The sequence below is a fragment of the Neodiprion fabricii genome, chromosome 3 (assembly GCF_021155785.1).
Source record: "Neodiprion fabricii isolate iyNeoFabr1 chromosome 3, iyNeoFabr1.1, whole genome shotgun sequence".
In the NCBI taxonomy this organism is placed as follows: Eukaryota; Metazoa; Arthropoda; class Insecta; order Hymenoptera; family Diprionidae; genus Neodiprion; species Neodiprion fabricii.
Window position 1 is genome coordinate 32,116,341 of NC_060241.1, and position 21,931 is coordinate 32,138,271.

A 21,931-nucleotide genomic window follows, 5' to 3' on the forward strand; every position below is an offset into this window, starting at 1 on the left:
ATTTATATGAAATGTTTATACACTTTTCTGACATATTTTCGTTCTGTAAAAAGTAAACTTCATGGACTACTTACGCAACCGTTTTTTTCCAAAATTATTTCGACCAAATTATCCTGTTTCTTTTTATCTCCTTAAAACTTTGTCAAAAAGAAAATGATCACAGAAGTCTTTACATTTCTTGCAGTGTATGGACATGCCACGAGCAATTCAACAGATATTCTCAGTAATGAATAGTTCGATTACACTGGACACTTGACATAATGTTAGGAACAAAATACCTACACTCACAATTATCATGTGACAAAATGTGACATCTCATACAATTTTACTGTAGCACTTTCGAGGACTTCACGCGTGCAGATCCTTTTGCTTGTGATGAATTTTTGCACTTGTATGTCTGAGCTAACTGCTCTCGAAATTCAGCTTCTAATTTGACATATGTTCCACCTGTAAAATGTAGAACAGTTATTTGAATTATTCTGAATCCATTTACAGGGTGATCATCTTAGCTTGAAAATACTGGTTACCTATTGGTTGTGTCTGACTCCAGATGTGAGTTTGTTGCCTATTATGAGTATGTGTTCGAGGATGAATTCCACATTCTGCAGATGTTCTTTTTGTGAGCAAGGCAGCCATTTGTATTGCTGCTCGTTCCTCGAAGTCTCGTTGATTATCTTGATTATATCTTACTGTCAAATTAGAACTCCATGATCGGCCACCATCGCTTCTGTATTGTATAAGATTATATGAGGAGTTTCTACGTAAGTACTATTTCTACGTAAAGTTCAATCAACATAATAATTATTAATAACAATTCAACTACCTCTTTGCAGCGTAATATCTCGTCTTCCGTTTAAATTTCCTGACCTGCCTGAGCGGTGGCCATGCGTGAGATTCTTCACTGTTATCGGTATCATCGTCAGCACTGCTATCGCCACAGGCTGTTCCCCCATCATCATCGTCACTACCTGCAATTGAAGAACCTGGAGACGAAGTATCTGTCACTCCCGATGCCTGTCTTCGCATTTTACGAGATGATTTCATTACATCCGGTGCTTGGCAGGCTTGTCGAAGCCCGGAACCACCCCAGATTTTTCCTGAACAATAACGTAATTATTGAAGTTGCAGTTTCACACCTTCTTGATGTACAACTCTTTCGATGGACTAAAAACATGTGTGAGAGAACCTCTTACTCGTTTCAAGTCAATTTTCACTGGTCTTCTGAACTTTACCTAAGAGCCCTAGTTTTGATCTTGGTGGTACGAGCTCGATTCCATCCCACCACATGATCTCCTTGCAGGCCAATTTCCCAGGCTCCAAATTTGGATCTCTGGCAACCAGTCTTGTTATTTTTTCTGGGAAAAACAGCTGTGGGGGTTCTAACACTATCACATCTCGGTGTGACGAAAAGATGTTGAGAATATTTTCATCTGTATCAGATGTGGCAGCTGGAATATGCTCCTGCCAAATGTAATTAATGTCCTTTTGACTTATTTCATTACACTTGATTTAGAAATTAACTCATATCAGACGAAAAATATTGAGCTGGGAAAATTGAGTGTTTCACCTACAAAGGAGCGAAAGTAGTTCTGAACATGGTGGAATTAATTTATAAAAAATTTGAATCAACTGAATTATCGATATGTTTTTATGAATTGATAGGTATGATAGACTACTGTTATACCTTAAACCGGCAGCCCTCTTGATTCGGTAGTGTCTCAAACCTGTAAGCTCTTTGACTGCAACATGGATATCTACCAAGTGGAAACGGGGAGGATCTTTGCTGTTCATTGGCAAAGAATTGTGGAATCTCCGGGTGATAACAACACCAGTCCATTTGATGAATTGGGAAGTATGTTCTGCATTGTCTGCAGAACAGAAAGTGACAGTCACCCCATAAACGCCAGTAGACCTTTCTCCAAGATCGCAGTTCCGAGCGAAGTGTCACAATGTAGTCATTTAACGTCCATGACATATCCCTGCAATAGCAAGTATTTTTAAAGATAATATTCAATCTTCAAATGCTTATCCATTTCTAAAGACAGTCAACAAAGAGATAATGACAAACAAATAAGATCCAGTTTTGGAAATTTACGATTTACAATTTATTGCTTTCAAAAGTGCTGTTTTGATAAGGAAAATTTATTGAATACAATGTTAGTAGTGAATATTAAGTGTAGTTTTAAAAATCAATGAGAACTCTAGAATCAAACTCATAATTACTGATCAGTCATACCTGGTATGCATACTGTGAATATCTCCTTTAGTATCGAGTCTCATAGCACTTGGAATGCAAGGTACAGAGTCAGATATTGATCTGACCACATTTTTCCCGCACTTGCCACATTTGAATAGTGTTGCTAAAGAACTATAGTGTCCACGCTTATTGTCAGGGGTACTATCGGCTAATGAGACTATTAATTTGCAGAAGATCCTGCTTTGCACCTTATCCTTCTTGTCTTTCAATGATTCAACATCCACGTTGGTGAAACGTGCCGCTAGTCTGCAAGTTATTAGTTCTTCATTTAGTAATCATTTGTATTACATACCTTTAAAGAAAATTTTGATATTCTAGAAACCCTGTGAAATACTGATACAAAAATTTCACCCTTTTTGACAGCTGTCACAACACACCACCTAATTTTTCTAAATCAACTTTAAAATGAATCTTCAATGAAACCTTTTATTATTGTTGATGGTTTCAAACATGCTGAGAATTATCTTCGATTAAAATTAAAAATACTCCAAAAAGTAATCATTGAATTCTGAATTCAATTGTTTGTGAAAGAGGTATGAAGAGAAATGATTTTTGGTAGGTTTAACAATTCTTCGTTAAAGGTACTTGTGAATGATGAAAATGAGGATTATAAAAGATCGTGTTATCGGATACGTATTATCTATTATAAAGAATTACAAAATAACCTTACCAAATTCTGAATATCCAAAACGCCAATTTTTATATTTATATTTAATAAAATATATACCTTGTCAGAAGATTGTCATTCAAGCATGTTAATATAGCTGATGTTTTTAAAACTTCAGACATGTTGTTGTGACAATACGCTAAACAATCTTCAAGAAGTGGTTCCATCTGAAGAAATGATGCAGACACCATAATCGGAATAACATTATTCGCTTCAAAAACAGGCCATTCGGATTTTTTGATGATGTCTTTTTTAACCCAACGCATAAGCCAATCAAAAATGACAATATCGCAATGGACAGATATATCCATCTCTTCGAGTTTTTGACCAGCAGTTACGTCTGCAAAGTAGCACATCTTCTGGACTAACAATTTTTGTGGACATCTGAAGTCTTTTTTGATGTTTTTAGCTTCATCGCAGACATGGATTTCCACTTCATTACTGAAAACCACCACCCATCCGACATTTACTTATTGTAAAGTGAGCAGAAAGTTGTTAATAAGTCATGTTTCAATCTAAACTGTGTGAATATCATACATAATTTTAAAACTTTCTCATTCAACAAAGTCATGCTTACTCGAAAGATTTTCTTCGATACTTATGTTTCTCTTTATCCTTTTCTTTAACGGCTGGTGTTAATCGATTGTCGATGTTAATTGCTGATCCTGCAGTTTTCTTTACATCTGTATTAGTAATAGATTTTTTTATTACAGGCTGAGATAATGCTGGCTTAGGAAGCATGTATGGCAATACTGAATCCAGAACTCCTTCGTGCAAAATATCGCCTAATTTTCTTTTCATAATTTTTGCAAGTAACTGCTCTTTGTGTTCTAAAAATGTTTCAACTGTAGGTATTTTAATCTTTTTCATAGGTGTACACAGAGTTTGATTTTGTTGCTCATATGTTTCAATTTTTTTCACTTCTTCTTTTTGTAGTTCTTTCTTTTCTTGGGTATGAGATTTTTCGTCCATTAGTTGTTCTTCACACACTGATGCCACCTGTGATTTTTGTAAATGATGATGCTTACTTAAGCTAAGCCTGCGATATTTTGTCTGTGCATTCATATTTGATTCTTGATGCTCGTTTTTACTAGTTGGTACTTTAGCAGTGCTTTCAGTAACAATTACCTTTTCGTTATCTAGCTTCGTAGATTCAGTGTTTCTTATTTCATTAGTGACTGTACTTTTATCATCCCTAATATTCAGACCAGGAGAATCATTACTCAATTCTGTAATTTGATCACTTTCGTCGAACTCTACTGGTGTTTGGGAAATTAGATCTGTTTTTGCCAATTTTGGCCAATCAATTTCACTTTTCGCAGACAATGTGGTTGCCAACTCTTCGAAACTATCATTAACTTGATAAGCAGTACGCATAAAGTCGAAAAATGCTTCAATAGATAGTTCCGGACACTTTTTTTCATCTTGTAGACGCTGAAGTCTATCTGGAAGTCTTTTAGAGTACATACCACATGATTTTGAGGGTGATGAGTCCACATTTTGAGGACTCGTGGTTACATTGAATGAGGAGTAAGGTGGAGATGATATCTTTGAGTTTGAACTACAATTAGGAACTTTGGTGGTAGTACAAGTTTTAGTTTCTTGAGCAGGCTCAGGTGCCAAGAGTGAACCTGGAAATATAATATTTAAACTGAGTTAAATCTGACACATGTACACAAATGTCATTATTTATTTATTTTTTCCATTACTTGAACTCAATTAGCAATGACATCACCTAAACCAAATTCAATTTCCCTCAGTTTTTTATTTTGTCACATTTTTTTATATATACCTTCACTGGTGGTTGTGGATGGAATACTTGATGAGGATGTTGAAGATGATGTGTTATCGCCCTTTAATGCATCATTATATTTTTCTGTTGATTCGAATTTTTTGAATAAACTAGGATACATATTTGGTTAAAGGTACGAGGTAGCTATGGATTTTGAGATGTTTTACGATAATGTGTAGGATCTCTGTTTACTTTGCAACGTCATCGGTAGAAACTTTTGGCATTTAATCAATAAATCGTGTAATTGCTGAATATACAATAGAATTTAATTTTTGGCTGAATACGTAAAAGCTCATATCTTTTTGACGAAAGATTTAATACGAGTAATTTCTTATAACTCGCAGAAGCTCAAGAAATGTGGATAGATAACCAAAGGACTTTGAGATCTACAGTAGGTTGATAGTCACTTTTCATACTTGAAGTCGTTTCCAAGGAGTTTTGTTATCGATCAAACAAGCCGTATAGTACCCATATCCCATGATTGTATGCTCACGGTCTGTACTGTTATATGATACGAACATTCAATTTGCTAGTTTACAACAGTTTCTTTAAGAACTGAACATTACAATTACGAATCAACGTATCTGTGTTGGGCTATAGGTGTGATATATGCTGAAGTATTTTTCTGTAGTATCAGCTCACAATTGGTGATTAGTGTAACTTAAGCGCATGTCTTATATTCTTTGATGATAGTACTTGTGTATTGAATGTAGAATTCGAATGTATTGAACATTTGTCATTTATTGTGAAAAATCTCAATTTTTTCGAAAATCTTGAATATTTTCCAAAAAAAATTCCGAATGCTGCGTTTAAATTCGGTAAAGCGACATTTTCTGCGATAAATTTTAGATTTTACTATCTGAATTAATCGTACTTAAGATGATCAATTAGTTCGAAAAAAATGGAACGAAATTGGCAAAAATACGTAAATTCTTCCCGATTGTGAGACATGGCCATAAAACCTATACTAACGATAACTCCTGTGAAATTTCGGATATTGGATTACCCAAAAATCTACTTTCAAGATCGCCACAAGTTGACAGGGAATATTCAAAAGATTTCAGTGTATGCGTGTATGTATATTATATATTGATGTACAGTTCATAGGCAGTACAACTTATTCGGTACAATTTTAACTGATCGTAATAATTCTGCTTATAAATTGGCAATTGCCTTCGAGTGAGTGGTTCGAGTTCATTGAAATATTGTAGGCAATTTGAAGCAAATAGGCCTCGTGACTCACCGCGACTGCGCAATTGAACATGGATGGATCAGTTGTCTCTCGACCACCTTTCGACCCTCTCGACACACCGCGCGGTATGTTTATACATACATGCAGACGAGGTGAAACGTGGGGAGACTGAGAGGCAAATAGTTGTAAATAGAGTGTGTTTGAGTTGTTGCAACGTCGTAATTGATATTAATTATGAATCATTAGCGAGATTTTCAAGCGATTTGATCAGCTGATGATTGTTGGAAAGATGGCAAAAGACGAAGCTGATGATCTTTTGCCAGACAAGGACGCAGCTAAGGGCTTCTACGCTAAATACGAGCCGAAAGAAATTTTGGGAAGGTTAGTGTTTATTTTTAATTTCATGACACGCTGTTGCGCCAATTACATGTATTTCATGATACACACTCGCTGATTTCATTCTCGTATTTCATTGTCTTTTCTATCAACAATTCTCATAATTATGTTGATAACTCCGTCTCCGCTACCAGTTTTAACGTGCGGACAACAAAGGGCTGCACATTTACGATATATCATAACATTGCACAGCGTAACATAACCTCGTATGCCTCGAACTTATGTAACGTAATTTGTGTTTTATCGCCAATCCTTTATGTCTTGTTGACAAGTTCACGGTTCGATGCAATGAGGTAACGCATCCTAATGTCGTTGCAACTGTTTGTTCGTAGTTAAAAACTATTTTTGAAATTCAATTATGCTCAGTCCGGTACAACCGCATATTAAATATACAGGGTGTTCTGATAAACTCCACAAAATCCTGACGCTTATCCTCTTTAATCTTTTTTTATCGACCGTCAATCGTATTAAAAGGAGAAGCAAAAATTGACTTTCTTAAATCGTGGACTATCTATATCTTGATTAGAAAAATCTTTTCGCAACAGATTTGTCAACAAATTATACATCACTAGTTGTGTATTTTCACAAGGAATCTGCGCACATTTTTATGAATGATTATCTCTGCACCTATTTTATCCTCCACTTTTTCCAACTATTTCTGGAGGGTTTATTAAAAAACAGAAAACATCAAGTTCAAAGAGATCCAAGCATATTTAATCGGACCCCTGAATGAAGTTGCAGTATTCGTTAAAAAGTCTTGTAACATGCTTAGCCTTTTTACAGATTCAAAGCTCATTGAAAAATGTAAGTCAGGTAATGTACGAAATTCGCAATCCCTTTCTTTGACACTGAGGAACTATATTTAATGATCAACACAAATCTATATGCAAAAATATAGATCTGCAAGCATAATATTGAAATCTTGTCTAATTTCAGACAATGAGCTTTTCAACTTACAAGCAATATATCTAAATTATTTGATAGCTAGAAATTGGGTTGCGTTTTCAATTAATGAAAGGTAGCAGTCTTAAATCTAAAGTAATATAATAAACAGCTGATAAATCGTTCAACATTTTGTTTATGTAGAGGTATTTCATCTACTGTAAGAAGATGCATAGAAAAAGAAACTGGGGTACAATATGCAGCAAAAATTATTGACATTAGCAATGAGCCAAATGATGGCGCTGACGACCACACTATGAAGGATGCAACCATCCAAGAGATACACATTCTTCGCAAAGTAGCTGGGCACTCGTATATAAGTAAGTTTTCATGAAGTAGTAGAATCAAAACTGATGTCCTAGTTTCATAGTTTTGTACATAATATTCTATTGCTAATTGTAAGTTGATGAATCTGCTATGAATGCAAGTAAATGGTATTATATGCTAGCAATAGATCATAAATAAAATTCAGGACCTTGAAATAATAAGCAATGAAGCTACTCAATAATAGCGCATGATATGAAATAACTACTCTCGATCCATCCCGTGTATTAGCACTGGTAAACAAACTTGAAATTGGAGTAGTCATTGGCACTAATTGGGCCAGTTAACGCATGAAAATATAAAAATGAATTATGAAATTTGGCAATATCATTAATCAATTCGTCATATTTTATATACACCATTTATTTAAAAGTATGTTGCTACTATTAAGTAATGACAATAAGTGTAAAATCAAATACAATAGTAAATTAAAGGATTTTCTGTATTACTTTTCAGTTGAACTACACGACGTTTTCGAATCAAGTACTTTCATTTTCCTCATTTTTGAGCTCTGCAAGAATGGGGAACTTTTTGACTACCTCACATCGGTTGTAACGCTTTCTGAAAAAAAAACACGGTATATTATGCGGCAGGTGCTAGAGGGTGTACAGCACATTCATAACCAGAGTATAGTTCACAGGGATCTGAAACCTGAAAATATATTATTAGATGATAATTTAAACGTAAAAATAACAGACTTTGGGTTTGCAAGATGCTTAGAACCAGGTGAAAAATTGTTTGGTGAGTAAACTTTTACAAACTTATAGTAACTTTACATTCACGAAAATTTCCAATCTTCCTATCACTCACACAGGCAATTCTCATTCCAGATCTATGCGGCACACCTGGATATCTTGCACCAGAAGTATTGAAGTGTAACATGTTCGAGAATGCTGAGGGCTACGAGTATGAAGTTGACATGTCAGTATTCTATCTACTACCTTTCTCAAATTACTTGAAAGCTTAATTATTCCATTCAAATATCAATTTGTTAATGCAACACAATGAAATAATAGAATGGTTTTGTTTTTCACAGTTGGGCTTGTGGCGTGATCATGTTTACCCTGCTGGTTGGTTGCCCACCATTTTGGCATAGAAAGCAAATGATTATGCTTAGAAATATAATGGAAGGAAAATACTCATTTACATCTCCAGAATGGGCCGATATAACAGGTAAGCTTTGACTGTTGGCCAAAATCCATAGCAAAGTAAAACCATGAAAATAAAGTCCAGTACTCGTTATTTCACATGTTGTCTAAAATCCACTACTGCTGAAAGGTTGATCTGATTATGAATGACAAAATCATGACCTCTTCACCCTATGGTATTAACATTTTATTTCTCCATGCTTCAGTTAACCCTTTGAAGGGCAGTGGGAAGTATACATTTTATTTTCGTTTATTTTTTATTTCTTCGATGTTTCGTGGCTTTAACCTGAACTAACTGTACTGGCATTTTTTAGATTCTTAGTTTCCTAAATAATGTAACCATTATGAAAAATGAGGCCAACTGACTCATTTTTTTTTTTTTTTTGATTTTTATAAACAATCAATTAAAAAAAAATCAATTTCTTCCAGAAAAAATCGGTTATTGGTAAACGGATAGAGTTAGAGTTCTGAAAATTTTTATTAATCTTTTCTATGCTTAGAACTATTATGTATATTTTTCTGACACGCCGGTTGTTTCATAATCAAATTCTGAATTTTGAATAACCCCAAAACCCAATAATCAAATTTGACATACCCATGTTTTACGTTGCGCTGAGTACGTAAATAATATAATTTTAGACGAGGCAAATGGTGAATGATTCTATATTCCACCACTAGGTGGCGAATACAAACCGGCAATCAAAAATGAAATCTTGAATACTTATAACTAAAGCTATTGTCGTACAGAACTTTTTCTTTTTTTTGCGTTTTTTTCATTTGAGTATAAAAATGAGAAATCAAAAAAAAAAAAAAAATAAATAAATAACAAATAAAATAATAAAAAAAAACCCATAAAAGAACTAGTTCCTTCCTACGTCCACGCCCTTAGTTGTGGGTCACGCTGAGAGGGAGAATAAGCGTCATATTCAATTTTTTATTTAGGACTTTGAAAGTAATAGTCTCTATCTTGGATCTACTATCATGAATGCAGCTAATCTGATGTCAGGTTCGTAATCAGCGACTCCAAAAACCCCGCATATCAAATTTGGCATAAATCGGTTGATTTTTTAAAATTTTGTCCGCCACCTTAGATTTGCAATCTCAAATTTCGCAAATACAACCTTAGATTCGTAATCAGTGACCCCAAAAATTCCTTGGACCACTGTAACTTTGAGGATTGTTTTTTTTTTAAATGTGCCCCTCAAAGGGTTAAAATATTTTTATTTCTCTGTGTTTCAGAGGCTCCGAAAGATCTGATACGAAAATTACTTGTTGTTGATCCAAAGAAGAGGATTTCAATTAAAGATGCATTGGAGCACTCTTTCTTCCAAACAGTGGTAAGTCTTAAATTTATTCGAGTACGTTTATGTTTTGGCTCAAGAACCTTATGTACATATTAAAATTCGATTTTCGATGCCACATTTGATGATTTGATGAGGCATTGCAACATGTTGAAGTTCAGGTTTATTGCAAGCAGAAGTATATTCTCATTATGTATTTTACGGAGAATGGCTGAGAAGGAACAACATTATCCCTTTGGAACGTTTCTCCTTCGTGCGTAATATTTTGTTGAGACAGCTTATACGAGCTCAGCCAAATTTTTGAATAAGCAATGATTGACGAGATAAAGTATCCCGCTGATATAATATTTGTACTTAAATTTGAAGATTTTTCATTTAGATCTTTTTCGTATACGAAGGATTACGATTTTATGGTGCATGTAAACTGTCAATTTACGCAAATCGCGATAAATTTATTAGTATGATGTCATATGCTGCATATGGTGCAGATTTTCTACAATGTTTTCGCTGTTAGGAAAGAAAAGAGCAAATAAAATTATCTCACAATTTGCGATACTATGGCTAATACAATATATGAGGATGAAGTCAATCTCATTGTACATATGTATAAATTGTATAATTACTAATCTACATTGCATTATCATGACTATATCTCAAGTTTCAACATTTGTACATAGCAATTAATCTTTCTTTCTAATTATTTCAATTCTATTATCGTTGAATTGCATTGCATTGTATTTACTTCTATGCTTTTTACACAACTTCACTCAGCTCTTTATTTCATTGGTATAATTTTTTCAACAAAGAAGACTACAGTTTAGATTGTTGAAGCCGTTTCTCAATGCACTTTGTAAATTTTTCCAATCTTTAACCAACTGCATAGTAATCTCTATTCTTTCTGCAACAGGTGCACACAGAGAAAGTTGTTCTTACCAATGTATCATATCATAGTATTAGGCTTCAGATCACAAGATAAATATTTGCTATTACAGTTATGGGATCAAGACATTGCACCTCTAAAACGATCTCTATCCTCTAACTCTCGACGTCTCAGTCGGATATCCCAGTTAGCTTTGGTAAAATGTTTTTCTCATTTTATTATGTTCTATGTCATTGTCAATACATGCTTCTTATTTTATACTTATTTTACTAATCACTATTAACAGGTCATTCGTTGATCTTCGGATTTCAAATGCTTCTAAAATTAAGTACATGTGTTATTGTCCAAATGCATGTGTCGAGCTTCTATCAATTCAATCTTCTTACACCCGCTACTTTATCCTAATGACGTGTTGTACAGATAAAAGAATTTAAAAAAAGAAAAAATAACATTTTTCACGCGTCAGCTTCCCATAATGTCATTCGCAACTCTGCAATGGTGATTAGTTCTTAGCAGGTCGAGAAAGGATAAAAACAACGGGCGCAGTCCCTAACAATTCTATACCAAGATGGCTATTAAAGCTTAGAGAGTCGTATACCCGGACCATACGTATTCCAAAAATTAATGGAATTCTATTACTGAATTGATCATATTAATTTAACTCTCTATTATCTATTAATTTTTAATCATTCTTTAAATTTTTACTCCTCAAATCATGTATGCAGCTTTCAGTCAGAGTATTCTGACAAGGCAGGATTTGCTCAGTATATTTGTCTCTGCTTTATGCCCATGGGAATTTAACGGTTTTCATTTCATTGTTTCCAAAAACATCGTTTGTTGCAATTTCATCCAATGTGACTGTGAAGCTCAAAACAAAAACAAAACATGCTAGTCAAAAATTTTGTGGAATCCCCTCGCACCTGTAGTACGTTTGCTACAAGTAGAATATGTGCTACAAAATAGAGTATTGTAGAGCCAATGTTGATCAAATTCAATGGATGAATCTCTACACATACCCTTTCATTCTGAACAATAACATTCTGTGTTTTCTGTACATATCCTATCTTAATCTTTTATGAATAAGAAGTTTCTTCTATTCGAGCACTGTGTATAAGGAGGACTATAATGTGTAGATGTTGTATTTACCCTTTTGAATCCTTGCTTCCGATGAGAAGCTACGTAAGACAAGCAATGCCGTCTAACGAATGATATGCGGATGTGCAAATCATTTGTGTACGAGAAGAATATTGTTCAAAGAATGTAAATTCGAAAAATTGATGACTTCGAAAAATTAACGACGGAGCCAGGAATCGAACCTGGCGTCTAGAGATGCTTGACCGGAGCCTTACTCCACTAAACTTAATCTTTTATCTTAAATAGTGAATGAATTAAATGATGCATTTTAATAATCTGGAGTAACAACATGGGTAGAAAAAATTATTATTGCTAGTTTCATCCTGTGAATGCCATGTTTACAGTGTGCACACTTGCAGTTATAACAGTAATTAATTGATTCCAATTCCGGTTGGCGATATGCATTTTTTTTTTGCTTTCCTAAATTGAGATGAGAATTAATCGCATTTTGAAATGTTATTTGAGATATTAGTTGTATTATTATAGCGTATTAAAGGCTGAAATGTCCATTAATCAGCCATAACATATTCCTAAAAAAATGGGACTAACACTCATGTTTTTGATTTGAAATAGATGTTTCATTTTTTTGCTGGAATAACAAATTGTTAAGCATGGTGTTCAGCAACTAGATATGAATATCCTGGAATTTTTAAGAAATGTTTAACCATCTAGTTGACGGACACCATGCTAGTGCATGTAAAATTTTTCAGTAGCAATAAGAAATAAATTTATCTTTTTATTAAATAGGAACTAAAAGCAAGATCGTTCAATGCTCGGAAAAGATTCCAATTAGCAATTATATGTGTGAGAGCTGTGGTTCGTATCAAAAGATTACATACTACTCCTGAGACCATGTCTGCAAATGTGGCTCGCACCGATCCTTATAGAATCAAACTTTTGAGAAAGGTATGCTATTGCTATTAATTATTGTACGGACATTTTGGATTTCTGAAGTTATTGAAGCATTGTTGAAACGCAACAGTGGAACATAAAAATCTTGTCCCAACGCTTTCACCAATATGTTACTTTTTTTTACATTCATACAAGAAATACTATAATCTCAGAAGCATAGACTGATTTAATTTAATTTCCATTTAGCCTCATTAGGCTTATTAAGAATTCTTACAGGTAATCGATGGCTGTGCATTCAGAGTTTATGGTCACTGGGTAAAGAAAGGTGAAGGCCAGAATCGAGCAGCGCTGTTTGAGAATACACCAAAAACTGAATTGAAACATCTCTATGTGACGAACCTCAGCAGATAGCTGCCAATTGCATAGACAAATGCCTAGTTCAATTCTTTTATTTGATAAGCCCAAGAAAGTGTTACAATAGTATAATTTTCTCTACCTTTAAATATATTATAATTCGTATCCTATTTTTTTCTTCCTTCGTCGCATTTTAGTTAAGACTCCATTAAACACGATTGTTCTATGACGTCTAATCATCGAAATTGTCTTAATCAATGACACACGAACTCTTAGCTATGTGAAATATAAAATAGCACTGTTTGAAATGAAATGAAAAAGTCGGTTCTTCTCCAAATCTTGACTTACAAGACTTGACAATTTTGAAGTAAGAATGACTTTTTAATTTAAATTTTCAATCTTCGGTTATCAGTGTTTGTGCAGAAACCGGTACTCAGTATAAGTTAGAATCATAGCGATTCGCTTTGTTATTATTTAGTTGGATATTTCGTTACGTGTGCATCAAAACTTGTTAAATCTAAATGATTTTGGCATAACATAAACGCATTATGATCTGAAAAAAAAAGTAGCAAAGGCGTTTGCGGTCGTCTGTCTTTCAATATCTTAGCACAATACCACTATTAATTCCGCATGGTACTAATATTTAAGCACAGCAGAAGATTTTTCCAAAACAATATTGTCAAATCTCACCTTCTTGCAAATAAACATAAAAAAAAAATCTTATTCAACATAAACGTGTTTAAATCTGTAGAAAGCAACAGTTATAGTTACATTCTTTTATTCATGAATTTGTCTTCAACTTTTTGGTAAGAAATACTGGTGCTGTAATGTAAATAGTACCTAAATATCCGGATTATTTTTCGCTGTCTTTATATACAAGGAAAAAAGCTTTCATACGTATTCTACTGTGAAACAAAAGTAGTCAGTACATCCAAATTGGTTCTAATTTGAGAAGGTTATCTCAAACTTTTGTGTTTAAAATTCTATCTATATCGATTGTAAGGTTCACTGAAGATTAATATTATGTACCAATCAAATTTTCACCATATAAACTACTGTTATAGTTTACCCAAATGGATATGTCTTACTTTTTGATATGTTACTTTCTTTTGTTTGAGTTGCAAGTATTGCAATAAATTTCCTATGTGTCGACTGCTGTTCGCTTAGTTTATATTATTTATTTTTAAAGGGTGTATTTCAAAGACATTCTAGACTAAACTTATATATAAATATTCTCATGTGTGTGTTCATAATTTGTATATTTTTGGAGACAAAATTTTCCTATATACTTGTCACAACTTGTTCGACGTTGTATCAATTAATAGTAAAGAAATTTTAGTCCATAGCATTACACTAGTGCTTTTAACATCACTATTCTTACACCATTTTCTATCGTCAAACCTGAATCTAACTACCAGCTATTCCTCTGGTAAATAATTTTTCAGCTATTACATGTATGTTCTTTGCTCCGAATTATCAATAAGAAATTAAAATGTATGTTAGCAATCGAGAAACCATTTGCATCATAATACAAAATTCCAAGAGACTATTTTGTTTCGCAACAATTGGCAACATCTCAATTGTTTGCTAAATTTGTTACAAGGTTTCATTCTCAAGAGTCTATCACTAATTTAATGACTGACTGTGAGATCTTGAATATGGTCAGTAGAATTTTTTGCAGTGATTTCAAACTGTATTTACATTGGGATAAGCTTCATTTACTTCCAAGTAGGTGACATTGTGACATTATTTTCGTGCCTGTCCTGTCGGTAATTTATTGTACCGTGGAATGTGAATTTGAATTGTGACGCGTTTGATCGATTCGAAGTAGGGGTTTTAGCATCTTCGTGAAACATATATTTGAAAAGAAAAAGTCGAAACGAAGTAAGGAAATGGGATTTTGAGCGGGCGCGCGCGCGCACGCAATCGTAAACAACAGAACTGAGTGATTCGGGGTCCGCGCGGAAATCTGACAACGTCGCGCGCCGGCGATCCATGTGACAGAGAAGGAACGTGACAAAAGGTGGGTGACGCCGAATCGAGTGTTTGCCCGGGCAAGCCGGGTGTCAGGTGTTGTGTGTTATTCTTCGAAAAAATCTCGGTTCTTGGGCGCGCTAGCAGGTAAGCTTGTTGACTAGGGGCCCGGTGAAGGATTCAATATCAACGGTGAATAAAGTTTATTCGTAATGAGACGGGAGGTAGCGTGAAATTCTGCTCATAAAAGGACGTGCACTTCTAAATGGCAATACAACACCGCGACACTTCACACGCCCAGTGGGCTGCTGCGTCACATGGGACGCGCTCATTGGTCGATAGAGCTACGTGACGTCACAGGGCAAGCTGCCATTGGTCGATAACGCGGATCCCAGACACGTGAATCGTGGTCGAGCAAGCATGGCAGTTTGATGCGCAGTGGTAGCACTTGTAAAATGTTTCTGCCACGCGCCAGATCGATTAGGTTATAACCCGCCGTACGTTTATTATATTTCTTGACCGTACGTCACCGACCCTTGCGTTTAACCCCGGTTCGGTGTATATTTAACGGGAGTGAGGTGCCGATAAGCAGAGAAAATATCCGGGCCAAGATTTCTCGTTCGCGTAAGGAGTTGGTGGTGATTTCGACTCGTGAAAGTGAGTTGCAGTGGTTCTATATTATTGTAAAGGAGTTAACAACATACGATTTCTCGTAAGTCTCCTTTACCATTTACCGTATCAATGAAATCCCTTTTAAAAATCATTCGTACCACGCCCGTTGTGGAAACCTTCCGTCTTCTATTATCTCTCCCGGGCTATCGCCTATTTAATTAACATGTGTATAGGTGGTTGCGTGGCGTGTTTTCTGGTCCATAATAGATTCGACCAATCCGGGATGACATGCGCCTCGTGATGTCATGGCGCCGCGATATTCCATTGGCTAGCGTACCGTGCGTCGGCACCGTAACGTGTTTCGCTTTGTCAGTTCGAGCCCGCTCGGCGCTCGCTGCTCGCTTTGTTGCGTAGTGACTTACACAGAAATTACTACATATTACGTCCCAGTTACAATTTTTTTTTCATCCTCTCGCCACCTACCTCGGCTTCTCTCGCTATTCGGGCCAAATATCACGACATCCTCTTTTTCATAAACGTCATACTCATACCCGGTCAAACACGGTCAAATACTCCCCCCCCCATCATCTTGCTACCCATAAAGAACTACTTCGGTTCGCGGGCCGCCGCCGCCGCTGGGACGTCGTAACGTAGGTTTCGGAGTCGAGTCGGCCCTGCACTAGCCTCGCGGCGGTCCCTCGCCACAATAAGATTACATACACAGGCACACACAGGCATGTCCACCCTGCCAACGCCGCGAGCGAGTCCTAACGGCTGGATGACCCGCGCTTTACACGGTTTTTCACGCACTTCCTTCACGCGATGTTGTTTTATGTTTTAATCACGGACCAGACGCGGATTTACGGAACGTGTGGAAAGGGGAATTAAAACCGCAATCTATAAAACAGGGTTTTACACGTACTTGACTGTCTCGCCGGGGTTATTGTACTATCGTACAATTTTGAATACAGCGTATGATAATATATCTACATGCGATATACGCACTAATGGAACGTTCGTTATGGCGATGAAATTTTTAGCGGGACACCGGGAACCGCGTTGTGACAGTTAGTGAAAGAAGACTAACGGGACGACGACGAGGACCAAGAAAAAGAGAAGTGAAAGAAGAGGATGGAACAATCGCGATGTAAACTTGGGGAAACTAAGCTAGTGCGGAAGGAACGGCGAAGTTTTTGCTGTCCTCTGAACTTTCCAAGTACACTCATATGTGTAGACATGATTACGTACATTGCGAAGGAATTTTGAGCTAACCAAAAGCCGTTCGTTCGTTCGAATGTTCCAGTCGTTACGCTTTAATTTTGAACATGCACGTAAAAAAAGAAACAAAGCAAAAGAAAAACAAAACAAGAACAAACAAAAAACAACCTAATACTTCCGAGTGGCCTGCTGCTGCAAAAATACTCCGGCTGATCGAGCGGAATCGTTGGAAAGCTGATTGAGTATGCGCATCGTTTTTGCGCCACCGCCGACTGTCACTTCACTTTCGCGATAGAGAGGTATACACACAGCCATACTAACCATAGTACAAAGAAAATACCTACATGTAACACATACTGTAAACCTATGTAAGTAATGGTGTAAAAAATAATGTCAACAACTTATAAAAACGAGAAAAGCATCACAAGCTTCGCGCTTAACGCGGTGCCTCGCGTATAACCTACCTATTTTTTTCTCATTTGTATTATAGTATACGCGTAAAGGCCGGGCGTAGGCCTGCATTCGGAGCTTTATAAAAGAGAAAGAAAGAAGAGATTGTCTTAAACGGGAGGTAACTCTACCGGGATTAATTATTGTCACGTGTTTTGTTTTGTTTTTTTTTTTTTTTGTTTTTTTTTTAAATTTCTTTTCACCAACACGTTCGTGATGAAGAATATAATGCAGTCACGTACTTCCGACATACACGTATATTTAGAGACGTATAGGTACTCGGTTTATTAATTATTTTCGAGATTATCCCTCGCGCCAGCTGAAAAGAAAAAAAAAAACCTCGCACATGGCGCACGTGACCGCAGGGACTAATTATTATGTATCCAAATAACCGTCATTCCGAAATTCAAACTTTTTCGTTGCGTTCATTGATTGTTTCTATTCTCGTAGACACGGACATGGCTCGTCCACAAGCTGACAACATCCATTCGTATACTTTTCCTTTTTGCATTTATTTCCCAATTATATCCTTCGAATGATAGATGTATAACCTGTCGGCTGAAATTGCTGATTTGGCCGTATTTACTTACACAGTCATAGTTTGTGACAAAGTATGCGCAGTTACTAATGTGAAAAATATCCTCTAAGAAGGGTGCGTTCCGAAACTAACTGGCAGTGGTAAAAACTCCCTAGGACAGAGGCAGAGCTGTCCACGATTTCGGTAGCGCAAAAGAGATAAAAGATTGTCGACAGTAGTCTATTATCTCTATGTGTAGCTAATTACGAACCGCACTCTAAATCACTACGTGAATATTTTTTATAAAAATTCATTGCCAAATCCTGCGATAGGTAAAACTTTGGAACCGTATTACGAGCCCTAAACATCTATGAGGCTGAAGTTAGTTACGTTAGCGTTACAAAACATTGGGGAAAAAAATTACTATTTTGCAAATTTTCAGCGACTTTGAAGCGGCTAACTTTTAAAAATATGGATTCTCGCATTGCCTTGTTATAATTTACTGCATTTCAGAGATTCGTAAAATTACAGGTTTTACGAAAGGTGAATCATTACAATAACGTTACTAACTTCAGCCTCAAAAACAGCTGACATCCTCCGCACTGTTTTCCTTCGAGCAATTCAACTCATACGGGTTATTGCACACCTGTTCAGAAACATGCAATGGCATGCATTCGCAATGCGAGTAGGTATCGGTTATTCTGAAATTTACTGCCGCATGCGCGTTATTTCATTTTGTTAGCATCGTTTCGCTTCTCGAAGGCCGCTTGAGATTCAAACGTCGCGTCGTTGTTATAAGAAACCGCGTGCTTGCATCAAAAGCACGTCTTGTCGGCTCTTGTTTTTCCCGATATCGCTGCAACGTGCAATCTGCAACACCGCACCACGCGGCTCTAAGATTGCGAGATATAAGTGATGTTTTCGTAACGGTTGATAGGTTTCTTCGTTTACAGGTGCAATGCATTTGTCCACCTCTCCCTTCTCTTTCTGACTTCTTAACGAGCCGCTGATGAAAACAACTAGTGACTTCCGTGAATTGCATTAATAATTAACCATAAGATTGGCCGCCGTTGTTGCAGATAGTCATGATTGTTGTACGCGATTAGCCTGGACGACTTCAGAATCCCTATTGCCTGTTCACGTGGATGTCAGCAAGGGTGGCTTGTGTTTTTTCAAAATTATTTATGATCCAGTAAATTCATGCTTTTCATTATTTCACTAAACGTGACATAATTATAGTGATAAATTGTGCAGGAGCAGGATAAGTAAAAGAATTTGAAAAAAGTTAATGTAAAAAAACAATGCATCGCTGCCTTTTACTGTGCGTAAATATTTAACGCTACGTCCTACCTCGACACTGTACCTATAGTATTATAATATAAAGTGTATAACGTACTGCTACAGTGTACGATTATGCTATAAATATTTATCTTTATTGGCAACGTCATTGGCGATACGTATATGCATACTCATTACACACATTTATAATACTTATAATATAATCTATAACGAAAGATTCTTTTCGTACCCTTTATTATGTTCCCGTATAATACATGCGGTACGAATAACTTTTCTGTAAATAACGTGACAGTTACGGTGCTTTTTTATTCATAGACATATCAAAAATCGACTACAGTATTTCATAGGTTATATGTTGTGGCATAATGTACTGGAAAACTCGATACTAGAATAAAACGTCGATAAAAATAATCTTCGGAGTACAGGAAAAAAACGGTTATACGATTTGTGACTATTAGTCACACGTGCGCTGCGTATCTATAAATGTTGTAACACCGTTGCATATTATGTATAATATGACGGCGCTAAATGAGTTACAAAGAAACACTGCGCTTTGTAATACCCGACAATAATAATAATATTTCTTCCACCGACTATCCGCCCTGAACTTTGCTAATTATCGGGACGTTTGCTGCTACCAAGTCGTTACATTTTCTTTCCAACGACGACGTTGCTTCGAAAGCTAGCTAGGATATCTATCCGCATACGCGCGCGTATTCACGTGTATTACGCACGTGCCTCGCGCACACTACCTGCAGGTGTAAAACCGTCCACCGCGTGTTTAAACCCGCCTCGTGAAAAACATTGGAGACCTGCCTGCAGAGTCCTGACGACATCGTTTCAGCACCAGCTGCAGCCTCGCGTTTGAACGAACTCTAGCTTCAAGGGTGGTGGCGCGGAAAGCGCTTATCGGGTAAACTGTGGAAAAAAAGGGAGGATGAAATAATTCAATGAATTTATCGTAGGATATTGCAGCTTGCTACGAACGGACTCCGTTGGTTCAAAGTTTTATGGATTTTTATTTTTTACTCTGTAGTTTTATTTGTTACTTATTAAACGTTCCGTGCGTCACGCTGTAACGGTAAGTCCTTATGTACAGATATGTGTATACGTATATACATATATGCGTGCGTGTGTGTGTGTGTGTGTGTGTGTGTGTGTGTGTGTGTATCTACTTATGCACATTCGGAAAAAAAAAAAAATTATTGGTGAATGTAAGAAATAATATAAATCAACGTTTTTCTCTTTGGTGAACATTTATATTTCAAGATAACTATGTGCTTTGTTGAACATTATCGACAAAGTTCCGCGGTAACCGCGGCAATTAAAGCGGAATTTTATTTATCGGTACTGGTATAACGTTTCGGAATTTTAATAAAATTTTTTTTTTTTTAATAAGTTTCCATGCGGTGTACGGTATTATTCTTCCGTCAAAAGTACGGTATAAATAAACGTAACCTGTGTACAGTGTATAATTTAAGATCTACAAAAAAAAAAAAAATCTGTTGATCACTTATTTCTTCAAAATTTGCGAACTATAACTATTAGCAGATCTTTCCATCCAGGCAAACAATTCAACCGACTCGTTTCAAAACTTTGGATCGGCATTTTTTTCTCCATCGAAATGCTGACCATTTGTACTAAATGGCCAGGATTGAACAATTGAAAATTCTCATCGGCTAACAGGTAGATGTCTATAGAGAAACAAACTGCATTTTACAATCGCAAATACATATCGTGGTTAAAATCTATATACCTTGTACGTAGCTTTTTACGGTGAATATGTTGGCAGCTTCGTCGACGACTTTCTTCGTCGTGCTTGAAAGATAATTTAGTAATAGGTGAAATAACAGTTCGATCGGCTAACCTATATACTTTACCATCTAAAGGTCTGTACGAATGTATAACGTCTGATTTTCCGCTGTTGGATAGATTTTTATTTATTCTTTGAAACCGTATCTGGTCTCGTTTATAAATTGCAAATTTTCATTCTTATACATTTATCGAAAAACCTTATATTCCAGTTGTGAATTTTTCCTCTCCAACAAATGAGGTATAAAATTGCTCATGATTGGTTTAAAATGTGCGCGTATGTATGTTGAGAAAATTAAAAAAAAAAAAGAAATACTGAAGCTACACACAACGTGCGCAATGATTACAGCAGAAGCACAGCAGCAGCGGGATTGATTGTTGCTATTAGTAATAGGATTATTTTTACATTCTTATCTCGTGACAAACTTGCGTTGCCCTTATCATAAAACGATTACTCTTCTCCTCTCAGCGTGCATGAAAACATATAGTAATTGTAGCATATACTCATTACACATGAACGGATAAAGTATTGCCCATTTATTTATTTATTTTTTTGTATTTTTTTTTTTTTTTACAATATCGGGTGGATGACACGCAGAGAAAAAATAGCAAACAAAATTTAGTCTGCGTCGCGTAATCTTGCTGAAATGTATCGTAAGCGATTTTTTTTTTTTTTTTTTTTTACGTATTCGTGTACGCTTATATATCTACACTCTGTAAACAAATTGAAGAGTTTTTGCAGAAAATGATTTGAACGAAATTCCGTTATATTTTTACAGTTTGTTAAAGTCTACCGTAGTCGTCACATAC

General features: G+C 35.9%; 3 protein-coding genes across 4 annotated transcripts in view; 2 read left to right on the forward strand and 1 right to left on the reverse strand.

Annotated features, from left to right (window-relative positions):
* Positions 1 to 55: 55 nt before the first annotated feature.
* Positions 56 to 5,989, reverse strand: LOC124178314 (SANT and BTB domain regulator of class switch recombination). The gene is made up of 10 exons (XM_046561551.1): positions 5,960 to 5,989; positions 4,717 to 4,777; positions 3,502 to 4,555; positions 2,985 to 3,365; positions 2,237 to 2,503; positions 1,685 to 1,979; positions 1,233 to 1,461; positions 824 to 1,097; positions 528 to 727; positions 56 to 447 (listed from the first exon to the last, which is right to left on the reverse strand). Exons 1-10 carry the CDS (start codon positions 5,978 to 5,980, stop codon positions 326 to 328), a joined length of 2,904 nt encoding a protein of 967 aa, XP_046417507.1. The 5' UTR covers positions 5,981 to 5,989; the 3' UTR covers positions 56 to 325.
* Positions 5,982 to 14,590, forward strand: LOC124177629 (phosphorylase b kinase gamma catalytic chain, skeletal muscle/heart isoform). Of its 2 annotated transcripts, XM_046560198.1 has the most exons (9): positions 5,982 to 6,289; positions 7,391 to 7,566; positions 8,027 to 8,311; positions 8,401 to 8,491; positions 8,607 to 8,743; positions 9,958 to 10,055; positions 11,012 to 11,095; positions 12,781 to 12,939; positions 13,162 to 14,590. In XM_046560198.1, the coding sequence occupies exons 1-9, from the start codon at positions 6,183 to 6,185 to the stop codon at positions 13,294 to 13,296; spliced, it is 1,272 nt and encodes a 423-aa protein (XP_046416154.1). In that variant the 5' UTR covers positions 5,982 to 6,182; the 3' UTR covers positions 13,297 to 14,590. The 2 variants fall into 2 exon arrangements, with proteins under 2 accessions (XP_046416154.1, XP_046416155.1); XM_046560199.1 differs by lacking the exon at positions 11,012 to 11,095 and having other exon boundaries at positions 5,984 to 6,289.
* Positions 14,591 to 15,251: 661 nt separating this feature from the next.
* The window catches only part of LOC124178315 (mucin-5AC-like), a 91,702-nt gene continuing 85,022 nt past the window's right edge, over positions 15,252 to 21,931 (forward strand). Inside the window, exon 1 of the mRNA XM_046561552.1 lies at positions 15,252 to 15,360. The gene's annotated coding sequence lies outside the window, so the exon portion shown is untranslated. The remainder of the gene's footprint in view (positions 15,361 to 21,931) is intronic.

Coding starts and splice junctions, on each gene's coding strand:
- LOC124177629 (XM_046560198.1), top strand. CDS start 6,183: ATGATTGTTGGAAAGATGGCAAAAGACGAAGCTGATGATCTTTTGCCA. Junction 7,567..8,026: donor AGCTGGGCACTCGTATATAA/GTAAGTTTTCAT, acceptor ATTACTTTTCAG/TTGAACTACACGACGTTTTC. Junction 8,744..9,957: donor AGAATGGGCCGATATAACAG/GTAAGCTTTGAC, acceptor TCTGTGTTTCAG/AGGCTCCGAAAGATCTGATA.
- LOC124178314 (XM_046561551.1), bottom strand. CDS start 5,980: ATGTTCAATTGCGCAGTCGCG. Junction 4,778..5,959: donor TGTTCAATTGCGCAGTCGCG/GTGAGTCACGAG, acceptor GATGCATTAAAG/GGCGATAACACATCATCTTC. Junction 4,556..4,716: donor ATCCACAACCACCAGTGAAG/GTATATATAAAA, acceptor TTATATTTCCAG/GTTCACTCTTGGCACCTGAG.